Genomic DNA, 11959 nt, shown 5'->3' with positions numbered 1-11959 from the left:
ACTACCTCGACCAAAAACTTTAACCTGAAGCGCGACAGACAGACGAACGGAAGGAAGGACGAACGAACGGACGCACAGACCCGAAAACATAATGCCCATATATGAGGCATACAAAGTTTAAACTTTATAGAAAACACTGAACATAAGCTGAAACACAAGATCCAATACAAACCATGAGCATGTGCATATGTACGTCAGTATACTGTGGGTTTCAAATGCACTCATAATATGACAAGAAAGGGGACCCGTACGGTTGACAAATATGTGACAAAGGTCTTATGAAAAAAAGTTTAAAAAACAAATAACTATATATCAAAGGAACAATCTACTACAATCAGGTGCAATGTTTTGTTGTTAGGCACCACTTTCAACACACTTGGCTATATCACAGCGTTCAGTTTTTGTTAATAGAGGAAGCCGGATTACCACCGAAGAACACTACGAATTTTCGGCAGGGAGCGGATATGTCTAGTTAAGTAAGATCAGAGTGAAACGCACTTGCCACGGTTCAAACTCACAACCCCAAGAGCTCACCTCATTGTTAACAGGCTATAGATTAACTTATAGAAACCATCACAAATAAATTCATATCACATTGCAGTACCGCAACGCTCTTTCGAGCAGTTATTGAAATAATCATATGAAAGACAGTTTTACTTACTAGGCTGAATATCCTCTGTACATATTTTTTTAATTGGGTGATAAATCTTTGGTGCAGGACATTTGTGAACTGGGAGGAGGGTCCTATTTTTATAACAAGTAATATATCGGCTTGTCCATTTGTGGTTGGGTATTGGGTTGTCTCCATCAGGCAGTCCAATACAACTTGGCAATCTTTCTGGACATTTCTGACAAGTTGTGTTGCCACTTGGACAAAGGTTTTGGTCATATTCGCCTGTAAAATGAACACAAAACATGTCTTTTAGGGGTTGTGTCATTGATGTAATCACATGTTTTTTTTTATACATATATTTTCAGAATAAAAAATAACTTATCTCCGATGTTAATACAGGTATACCAATTTAAAAGATAACACAACAGTGGTTATTCCAGTATATTTTGAGATCCTCGATTATTACAATTAAATTATACAAAGTTTAAATACATTTTATACACATGTAAACAAATACAAATATGATTCACTTACATGGAGCTTGAGGTTCTTGTCGTTTTTCACACTTGACTGTGGTGAAATTTTCACATTTGCCTGTAACAGTTGAGAACAGATCTGGATATGTACATTCCGATGCTGTGGGGGTTTTAGAACAGTCTTGGTATTTAGCACAATTGTGAATATCTGGTACTTTATCTGCTGAATGCGATCTACAGAAAAATCGCACAACCGCTGAAAAAAAAATAAAACTAAAATGAACCAATAAATTCTAAACACACATAAAACGAAAAAGAATTTCTCTTATCTACTCTAAACATCTCAGTTATTTTCCAACACGAATTTCCACCTGCATTCATTTGTCTATAAGTTTTTTTTGTTGCATCTATAGTTATAAGCATTAATTCGTCATTCATGCCTGTATTCGTCAGTCATTTATTCCAATGATCGTTTACTTATAATTTCAGGTGCCGTGCATCTTTTTATTTGCCCGTATTCATAAAATAGTTCATTTTTATAATAAATTGCCCATACTCCTGCTTCATCTGTATTCACTGATTTACACGTCTTTCGTACCTGTATTCATTGGTTTTCACGTCAGGTATACCTGTATACATTGATCTACACTTTTTCCATACCTGTATTCACATGTTTACACGTCTGGTATACCTGTATACATTGATATACACGTTTTCCATACCTGCATTCACTTGTTTATACGTCTGGCATACCTGTATTCACTTGTTTATACGTCTGGCATACCTGTATACATTGATATACACGTTTTCCATACCTGTATTCACTTGTTTATACGTCTGGCATACCTGTATTCATTGATCTACACGTTTTCGTACCTGTATTCATTGGTTTACACGTCTGACATACCTGAATTCATTGATCTACACGTTTTTCGTACCTGTATTGATTGATTTACACGTCTGGTATACCTGTATTCATTGATCTACACCGGCGTTTTCCATACCTGTATTCATTGGTTTACACGTCAGGTATACTTGGATACATTGATCTACACGTTTTTGTACCAGTATTCATTGGTTTACACGTCTGACATACCTGTATTCATTGATCTACACGTTTTCCATACCTGTAAACACTACACGTCTGGTATACCTGTATTCATTGATCTACACGTTTTCCATACCAGTAAACACTTGTTTACACGTATGGTACACCTGTATTCATTGATCGACACGTATTTCGTACCTGTATTCATTAGTTTACACGTCAGGCTGGCGTAACTGTATTCATTGACCTACACGTTTTTCATACCTGCATTCATTGGTCTACAGATCTTTCCTCTTGGTTCGAAAAAATAGCCAGGTTTACACTTGGCTATCGTTGTTCTATTCTTGAAGCAAGTAATATAAGCAGGATCTCCTTTTTTACCAGGAAACAACTGATCTCCATCCGGTTTTGCTATACAGCTAGGTAGACGTGCTGGGCAATTGCATGTTGGATCAGTGCCGTTACATTTGTTCTGGTCGTATTCACCTGGAAAAAGATTCTATATAAATAAATTTTCAGATTTCAGACATAGTGGTAGACAGACAATTTGTATATAATTTCATGGGATAAGTAGAAACTAAAAATGTAAATATAGAATTGTCGATATTTATAAAGAAATAAAGACAGAAGAGGAGAGAATTAAAACAATAAATAAACGACATGACATACAACCTGATAATGACAAACAGGTAAACAACAGTCTAGAAAACACTACACAAATCTTAAGGTTGAGCAACACGAGACTCCGAATCCGTTTCCAATGATAGCAGATGACCCGTAGAACAACACGATTTCTACTAGTGTCTGGCGCAATGATAAGAACATTCCGTCCTGAAATTATTCTTAACGGACGATATACACAGCAAATGTATTTTAATGTATACTTACAAGGTGCCTGTGGTTCAGGCCTTTTGTCACATTTAACCGTTTGAAAGTCTTGGCACTTTTTGGTCACCGTTGAAAACAGGTTTGGATATTTACATTCCTTAAGATAGTCTTGTCCCATTGAGGATGTCTTCTGACTACAGTCGTAATACTGTGCACAGTCAACTGGATTGGCTAACAGTTGGTGTGGATTGTTTTTACATGCCACAGAAGGATCAACTGTAATAGCAATGCATACATAACTCATTGTTCAGAACTATACATATTTACGATTGATGGTTTTATAGAGAAATACAGCGGAATTCCAGGGCTAGCACTTTATATAAATTTTAAGTAAGCATAAGTTTAAATACAACACGAGCAAAATTGGTCACGTATTCTAAGCTAAGTACAACTCATGATATCTGTAATGACTATAGTGTTGTAGAATGTAAAACGATTCAAATGCAGATTACTTCTTAAAATTACAACAGAAAGACTTCAAAAGTTATACTCAGTCAGATAGACATTCTGTTCAATTTGAAACACAGCATATATATTACAAAGTATGTTACATGTTTTTACTTACGTGGACAATTTACTCCTGTGTCACAAGGCTTAGTATCCTGATCGCTGCCGATACAGTTCTTTCCATTATATAATGGTGCTGGATCGTCGCATGACCTGTTTCGAAACAGTACACCTTTGCTACAGGTAACTGAACAAGAGCCAGACCATGGACCCCATGATCCCCAAAGACCGTCAACTAAAACGAATCAAGTAGAAATAATCAGTTTATTAAGGTGAGGTATAAAAGTCTAATCATCAGAAACCCTATTAAACTTATTGTTAGCTCATAGTTAACTCATGACCAGGTTCTCTGTATTGAAAACTAGCCAACAGACACACTGATAATTACACACCGCCACTTCACATGTCGAAGGAATAAAAACTCAAGTGTAGGGGAAATTCAGATGATCTGTATGGCTGAATGCCACAAGCAGCTTATATTATATGACATTTTACCGTGATATTTTATAAATTCGTTTTAAATTCCTTTTCCATATCTAAAATGTTCCATACATTGTTTAAAGTTCGCTATAGGTTGTTTAATTAATTATTTTTTATATAAGAAAAAAATGACATATTTAGCTGTTTTGTGTTATGCCTCATCCTTAATTCACGATAGAATAATTAATACATTATATGTACCAGGAGTAGGATCGGTGCAGTCTTCATCAATTCTTCCATCACCATCATCATCTATACGACAAAATAATAGTAAGAAAGAAATATTAGCAATTACTGTACAACCAGTATTTTGAATTTCTGACAAAAAATCTTCTCAAATATATAAGATAATAAATTTAAGATGATTTACTATAATTATTACAAGATAATAAGTTTAAGATGATTTACTATTAGGCCTCTACCTGATACTTTTCGCATATAATTTCACGATTATTGATGGTCAAAATAAAGAGTCAGGAAAGAAGGTCCATTAATTCTGTGTTCCGGTTTTTTTTTAACCATTTTTCTCTGTTTTCTCAATTTTGTTCATTGTTATCTAATCTCTCTATTCCAACACCCTATTTTCTAGCCCTTTGTTCTGCACTTTGCCCCAGTATTCTCTATTCTGCAAACCCCATCCAGACGGTCTAATCATTCACAATATTTGATAAAATTTAGAATGGAAATGGATAATATGTCAAAGAGACAAGAACCCGACCATAGAGCAGATAGCAGCAGAAGGCCACCAATGGGTCGTCAACGCAAGAAGGACATTTTATGAACAAGTACTTTACACAACGAAGACACTTGCCTTGTTTCTTGTTATCGGTTGTGCACAATTCTTCATCTATTTTACCATCGCAGTCATTGTCTAAACCATCACCATCAACTGATGTCGTAGGTTTACATGGCTGCAAAATATATTTTAAATCACATCTCATTTTAGTGTAAAATGAGTATTCGAAAATGTACCATTGGCCATATAAAGAAAGTAGTCGTTTTCGTTTAAAATTTCAAAATGTAAATAAAATAGATTTTAGTTTGTATCATGTAAAAATTATAATACGTATGGATCGGCCAATTATAATCCTGTAATAAAGTGTTTATACCTACAAACATGTTTAACTAGAAACAAGTCACCAAAGATAACAGATTAAGTACGCCACATGTGCCTGTCGTCAACATAAGACTTACATGTGGCACTCAAATTAAAAAAAAAAAGAGAAGAGCAATCGGAAACCACATCAGTGTAATAAATTATTAAATATATAAAATATGCATACGAATATGAGAAATAAGGAAACATATGGAATGTATCTTTAGTCTTACCGCGTTTATCTTTGCTAATCTCATTCCTGTTGGAAAAGCATAGGATTCATGGTAGGCATGACCATAGAGGTAGCTTCCAAATATTGTGTAGGAATCTTTATGTACCACTGAATGTGATCCTTTTGGAATATCGACATACGTTCCGACTAAAGTTGTTCCTTCAATTGGGTTCCATTTTGTTCCCTTTGGTAAAGGTTTTCCGTCTAGTAGTAGTCCATCTTTCTTAGAAGATTCGATTACCAGCAAAACTTGATTTTCATACTTGAAAAATTCGGGATGTGAGTATTCTGGTGTAGCAAAAGTATATCCGGAATTAAACAATTCATAAGGTGGGATAATCATCATAGACGGATCAGCCGGCTCATACTTGTCCAGTTGACTTAAAACAAACTGTGCCATCAGTACAGGCTTTGATGCATTAATTGACTTGTACGACTTAGACGGAAGTTGAATTTGCTTCCATTCACCTGCTTTTGCAAGGGTGAAGGATGGCATGCCAGCGATATTGACTACAGTGTTGTCTTCACTCGCTACAACACGGAAGTAGTCCCCGACGGTTCTTTTTGGAATTGGAGCTGTTACGAATTTTTTTCCCCAAGTATCAACAGGCGTAAGCTGTTCTACCAGATGGTCTTGAAATTTCCCCGTACCAATGTTTGTTTTGATATTACCACTATATGCCGAAACAGGATGTGTGGCTTCAATATGTGCACCCGTTAAATCACCGATACTTTGTAGTTGGAAGTTTTCGTATTTGTTTAAGTTTATAGTTATCATATCTCCTCCATGGTAAGTCGTTGAATTGTATGTGACAGTCATGTTAGGAGCCTTTGGAAGCGTTACTTTAACTACAGTGTTGTCCTGTGTGGCTGCTACTCCAAGTTCAGTTTTACGGTACGCTGGTCCGTAGCACATAGCATAGTACTCGTTCCCTAATGCATCTGTAGGAATACCACAGAACACATCATTAGAATAGTCCTCCTTGTTTCCTCCGTAAACAGCAATGTCACCATCCGACTTAACAAGGAGTGCTTTAGAGGATTTCAAACTCCCCTTCATACGGAACTCGTCACTTATATTGACCCTGACTACCTGTCCAGGTGTGACAGTGACGGATTCTGATACTGAAGGTTTCGTCCATTTTGGTGATGTAATTGTTACATGGACAGGATGCTTCTCTGACGTAGTTACATACAATTCCAGCGGAAAAACATTGCCGTATTCATCATTCTCCATAAAAGACACGACAAACTCTCTTCCTATATTATCAGGAGGACCTATTTATCAAAATGTAAATTATTACATTAAATTTATCAAAATGTAAATTATTACATAAAATTTATCAAAATGTAAATCTTACATTACATATATCAAAATGTAAATAATTACATTGAATTTATCAAAATGTAAATTATTTACATTGAATTTATCAAAATGTAAACTATTACATTAAATTTATCAAAATGTAAATTATTACATTAAATTTATCAAAATGTAAATCATTACATAAAAGTCATAAAGTTACTCAACTATTTCATGATACATTTGCAGTCTAATAGGTTTTAAAAGAAATCAGAAACCATTTTTTATGTTAGACCCATCTAACTTAAAACTTGTGTTTTTGTTGAAGTTTAGTGTTGTAGGTAGCACAATTAACATACAGTTACTTACATCTATGTCAATTGATCTCTGGTCGATATTTGTATTATATGCAGTCATACCACATTTTGTTTTGAAATTAAAATCAATCAATTTTTCAAAGGTTTACATTATTTTCTTATGTTGCTTATATTTATGATACCTAGTTTGTTCTTTTTAGCGATTCGTTATTTATTTAAATTAGTGTTACATATATTTCTTTAATAGAATTTGTATAAATCCATTCATTTTTAATATGAATTCGGGAACTATAAAAATATAGTTGGTCTATCGGTTTAGTTGAAATTCAAATGATTTAAAAAAAAAAACACACACAACATTAATGTGTTTCAGAAGGAACAGACTATTACAGTATTGTCAAGTTTTATTGTTTCTTCTCTTTTTTTAATATTTTTTAGTACGTTACTCGATACATTGACGAAACAGAATCAAAATATTAAAAAAAGATGTGGTATTATTGCTAAAGAGACAACTCTCTACAATAGATCACCATGCGATCTTCTGTATTGGTCTTATTTTGACTATTGTCACTATTAATGTAAGGTGCAGCTTTATATGTCGTTATATTACTGGCGCTGCGATATCAGTTTGATACATATAATTTGTCAGATGATATAAGAAAACGTCGGTTGACAACAAAGTTTGTTCTTTGATAAAAAGATTGTTGATAATAAGGCGCGTGTCATTGGATGACTTCTTCACAGCTTACCAGACAATGTTTTACGGTTTACGCAGGAAAAAAGATTAAATAGAGATAATTGAACACTTTATATCAGTGACAGGTAAACAAGGTAAACTTACCTTGCCCGAAAGACAAACTTAATATACAGATAACTGCTAACAGCTTCCGAACATCTATCATCTTGAAAAATCTTAAGTCTATCAAACCATTATCTTATACAGTCTGAAAGTAATGCATTTAATTATCTTGTTATACATTTTAAAAATGTTTAAGCTTAATTAGAAAGTTTCAGTCAATTTGTATAAACGTATATGATAAAGATATATTATTCAGAGAAAGAAAGAAAAAAAAAGAATATTAACAAATAGCTCTACAATGCTACAATACATAAGCAGAATTCACACATTTTAAAACCGTCATTCACAAAATCCGAGTTATGCTATGGAAAAACAATTGATCGTTAATAAAATAAAACATGATATAACTTTTTACTGAACATTCTATAATATTTTAAAAGAAGGAGAAGTTGCAGATGGAATATGCAAACGGAAGGACAGACAGACATTCTGTTTATACATATTCAGGATACAAAAAATCATTCTAACTATGGAAAATATGTATAACAGAATCAAAATGGATAATAATTATTGATTTGCTGCATTTTAATGTAAAAAAAGTATCGCGTGAAAATTAGAGGTCATACGAAAGAAATGTTGAAAGTATACACCAATGTGCTACAAATATTAAATTAAACTAACACATACTCTAAGATTAACGATTACTTTTTCAATGTCAAGGAATTTGTAGAATTTCTTTGAAATTTTGCCCAAAATTATCAACTGCCGTAAAATGAGTGAAATAACCACAAAATAAAAATAAACGAAGTGAAAAGGCGAAAACTGATAACGCCAAAGATCTGACATGAGGAAAACATAGATAAATTAAAAAAAAGTTTAAAAAAAAATATATAAATGAATAAAACGATTTCATATCAGAATTATTTTTCACAATAAAAGGTCTGTTGTTCGATATTTTTTTTGTTGGTTGAATAAATTTAGATAAAGATGAAAAATAGTTATTAACCTTGATTGTTGAACTCGGAGAATATAAGTTTTATCTTAATTCAACAAGTACGCATATAGTTACCGCATCAAAATGCAGTAAATTGTATGATATTAAATGTGAAAAGGATTTTAATAGAAATCCTGACACTGATATATATAGGGTTTTCTTCAATAATGAGACGGGGTAGTTTTGATAACCATTTTGTCAAATATGGAAACAAATAATTGTTTGCGTATATATTATCTACGTGTATAAATGTTAAAAAAAATGTACAAATTGAAATTACGTGTAGATTTATAAATGAGCATCACGGTTGTACGGAGGAATGCACGTTTGCGCTTTTTTTCACCTGTTAAACCAAAGAACATTTGCGCTCCACATACTATGGAAATTTGCAGTTAAATCCTTCATACACCTGAACTAAAATTTTTCAAACATTCTTAACTTGGCATTGTACAAGGTCATGTATTTCTCTGGCTATTGATGACTTCTTTACACTAAATCCATGGGATGTTGGATGTGTACGGATTGATAGTTTAGTCTTAGTTCCATGATTTTTTTATTAGTTGTTAGTGGCTTTGAACTAGCTGTCAGATAACTGCGAGTACTCTCAGATCTGTTCATTGTGTCTTTTCGTGTCGGGATGTATAAGTACCGGGCCACGTCCACTTATATATTTGTCCATCTGATGAGTTAAGCCATTTTCAATTGATTTTTATAGTTCGTTCTTATGTTGTACTGTTATACCACTGTCCCAGGTTAGGGGGAGGGTTGGGATCCCGCTAACATGTTTAACCCCGCCACATTATTTATGTATGTTCCTGTCCCAAGTCAGGAGCCTGTAATTCAGTGGTTGTCGTTTGTCTATGTGTTACATATTTGTTTTTCGTTATTTTTTTACATAAATAAGGCCGTTAGTTTTCTCGTTTGAATTGTTTTACATTGTCTTATCGGGGCCTTTTATAGCTGACTATGAGGTATGGGCTTTGCTCATTGTTGAAGGCCGTACGGTGACCCATAGTTGTTAATGTCTGTGTCATTTTGGTCTTTTGTGGATAGTTGTCTCATTGGCAATAATACCACATCTTATTTTTTATATTATAAATTTTTCAAATACAAAACAGAAATAATGAAAAAAAAAATATTCGGATAAACCATGTATAGAAAACAATTTTGTGTTTTAATTGAACTTTTAAATGTTGTCCTAAATTCTTCAAGCAGCGTAATGCAATTTGTGGATCTAAAATTCAAATCATGTCCATGTTATTGCATGAAAAGTCGGACGGGATTTGCTTGTTTTAGTTTGTGAAGTGTTGTCGGTAACATCTGCCATGGCGAATATTAAAAAAAACAAACTTTCCATGATAGTTCAAATATTGACGGTAACATCTGCCATGGCGAACATTTAAAAAAAACTTTCCATGATAGTTCAAATATTGCGCTAATAAAGCGAAAAATGTCTTTTAGAACAAGTGCAAATGTCTTTTTTTAAAAGAACACATACCCCAAAAATGTACATTTAAAAAAGCGCCATATCAATGTCATATCAAAGAGGACAAACGTCCCAATCCAGGTTTTACATCAGTTGATAAATGAAATAAAAACTGGTTTTGAGAATGTAAATGGAACCAAAAAAAACATAGTATGGACCAATGATGTTCTTTAAAAAAAAAGTCAAAATAAGAAAAAAAGATGAGAATTTCATCTGCAATTTGACAAAAAGCACGGTTGAAAAGAATAATTCAAATGCAAGATTAATAAGCTTAACTCTCCTTAAAATATGCAGGACTTGGTTGCACATAAACGTCAATTAACGTTAAACATCAAGTTCTTTTTTTTTTAAATGTTAATAATATTCTTTTTTCTTTCAAATAAAAGGTGCTTCCTTCTGAGTTATATCAAAATAATTTGCAGTATTTGGTAGATCGAAGATTTTTCTAAAAGAACGTTCGATAAAAGAAAGCCAACTTAAGTCAGGGAAATTTAAAAAAAAACAAATTTCATGTCATTCTAATTTAATAACATTTCTTTTACTAAAATTGTGAAACATTTGAAATAATTAGTTAATTTTGCAAGCCTGCAATTTGTATAGAACACATTAAAATAAAAGTAATTATTGTCAGTAAGTTTGCTTTGATGTTGTGACATAGTAGTCCAAGTCGCTGAGCAACACGGTCCTCTTACCTTGTTAGGAGAAACACGGACGCCGAGAATTCACTGCCGCGACCCTTGTCATCTTTCTTATATAGTGGAGGCTGGGCTTTGTTTACGAAGGGGGACAGATTACATTATCTTTGAAACGGGAATACTTCATACGTAATGTTCCGACGTAAAAGCACATAAAAGATGATCTGCTATGGAATAGTATGCGCTGTTTACTTTGTAATTACTTAAGTAAAGACCATCACTTTTTCCTTCCTGTCTTTGTTATTTTAATACCTAACATCAATGATAAAATTTTGATAAATTAAAAACAATAATTAGTTACGCATTTCCATGTTGTTATTTGGAGTCACATGTAATGACTTCTTGCTACTTTTTAACACTAAGTTTGGAATGCCTACATTAGGGGTCTTCTGAACTTAATATTTATGTAAGAATTTTCGTGTACTTTAGGGTATGGTTGGTGTCATCGCTTCAATTTGTGTAAACAATAAAATGAAAAATGACCGCAACACTCAACATTTTTAATATGTTTTTACTAATTGTTTATACAATTGTTTTTCCTTTCGTTTAATTTTACTTTTAACGACTTTATTTACCGAATGTGCCATACCATGAAAGAGCTTAAAGGTATATACCATGTATAAACTGACAATTCTTCATGATGCACAATGTTGGGTTATCTAATGGTGTTCGCACATTAAATGATTTCGTTGTTGTAATTACCAAACAGATTTATTATTTTTGTTCATGTTTGCTAAATGGTAGTGGTCTTTCTAACCTATATATTTGTGGCACGAAACAACTCTCATAGTTTATAGTATTTATAAACCAATGTATTGAGACCAATATTGCACATAATAAGAAGATTTTTAATTTTTTAAAGCCAAGAAAACTCTGAAATGGTAATCATTGTCTTTCTTGTTGTATTGATGAAATTTTTTACATTCTAATAGAAAAGGTTATTATCATTTAAAAAAAAGTGTCATTTTATGTCAATTTTATCCATTTGGTGTTACTTTAAAAATTAAATGTTTGCAAAAAAAAAA

General features: G+C 32.9%; 1 protein-coding gene across 1 annotated transcript; it reads right to left on the bottom strand.

Annotated features, from left to right (window-relative positions):
- Positions 1-4368: 4368 nt before the first annotated feature.
- Positions 4369-7862, bottom strand: LOC139525288 (IgGFc-binding protein-like). Its single transcript, XM_071320490.1, has 4 exons — positions 7802-7862; positions 5342-6618; positions 4802-4923; positions 4369-4381 (listed from the first exon to the last, which is right to left on the bottom strand). Exons 1-4 carry the CDS (start codon positions 7860-7862, stop codon positions 4369-4371), a joined length of 1473 nt encoding a protein of 490 aa, XP_071176591.1.
- Positions 7863-11959: the final 4097 nt, after the last annotated feature.

This window comes from Mytilus edulis, chromosome 5 (assembly GCF_963676685.1).
Source record: "Mytilus edulis chromosome 5, xbMytEdul2.2, whole genome shotgun sequence".
NCBI classification, from domain to species: domain Eukaryota; kingdom Metazoa; phylum Mollusca; class Bivalvia; order Mytilida; family Mytilidae; genus Mytilus; species Mytilus edulis.
The sequence above is the reverse complement of the archived record's forward strand: the minus strand, read 5'-3'. Positions and strand labels throughout refer to the sequence as shown.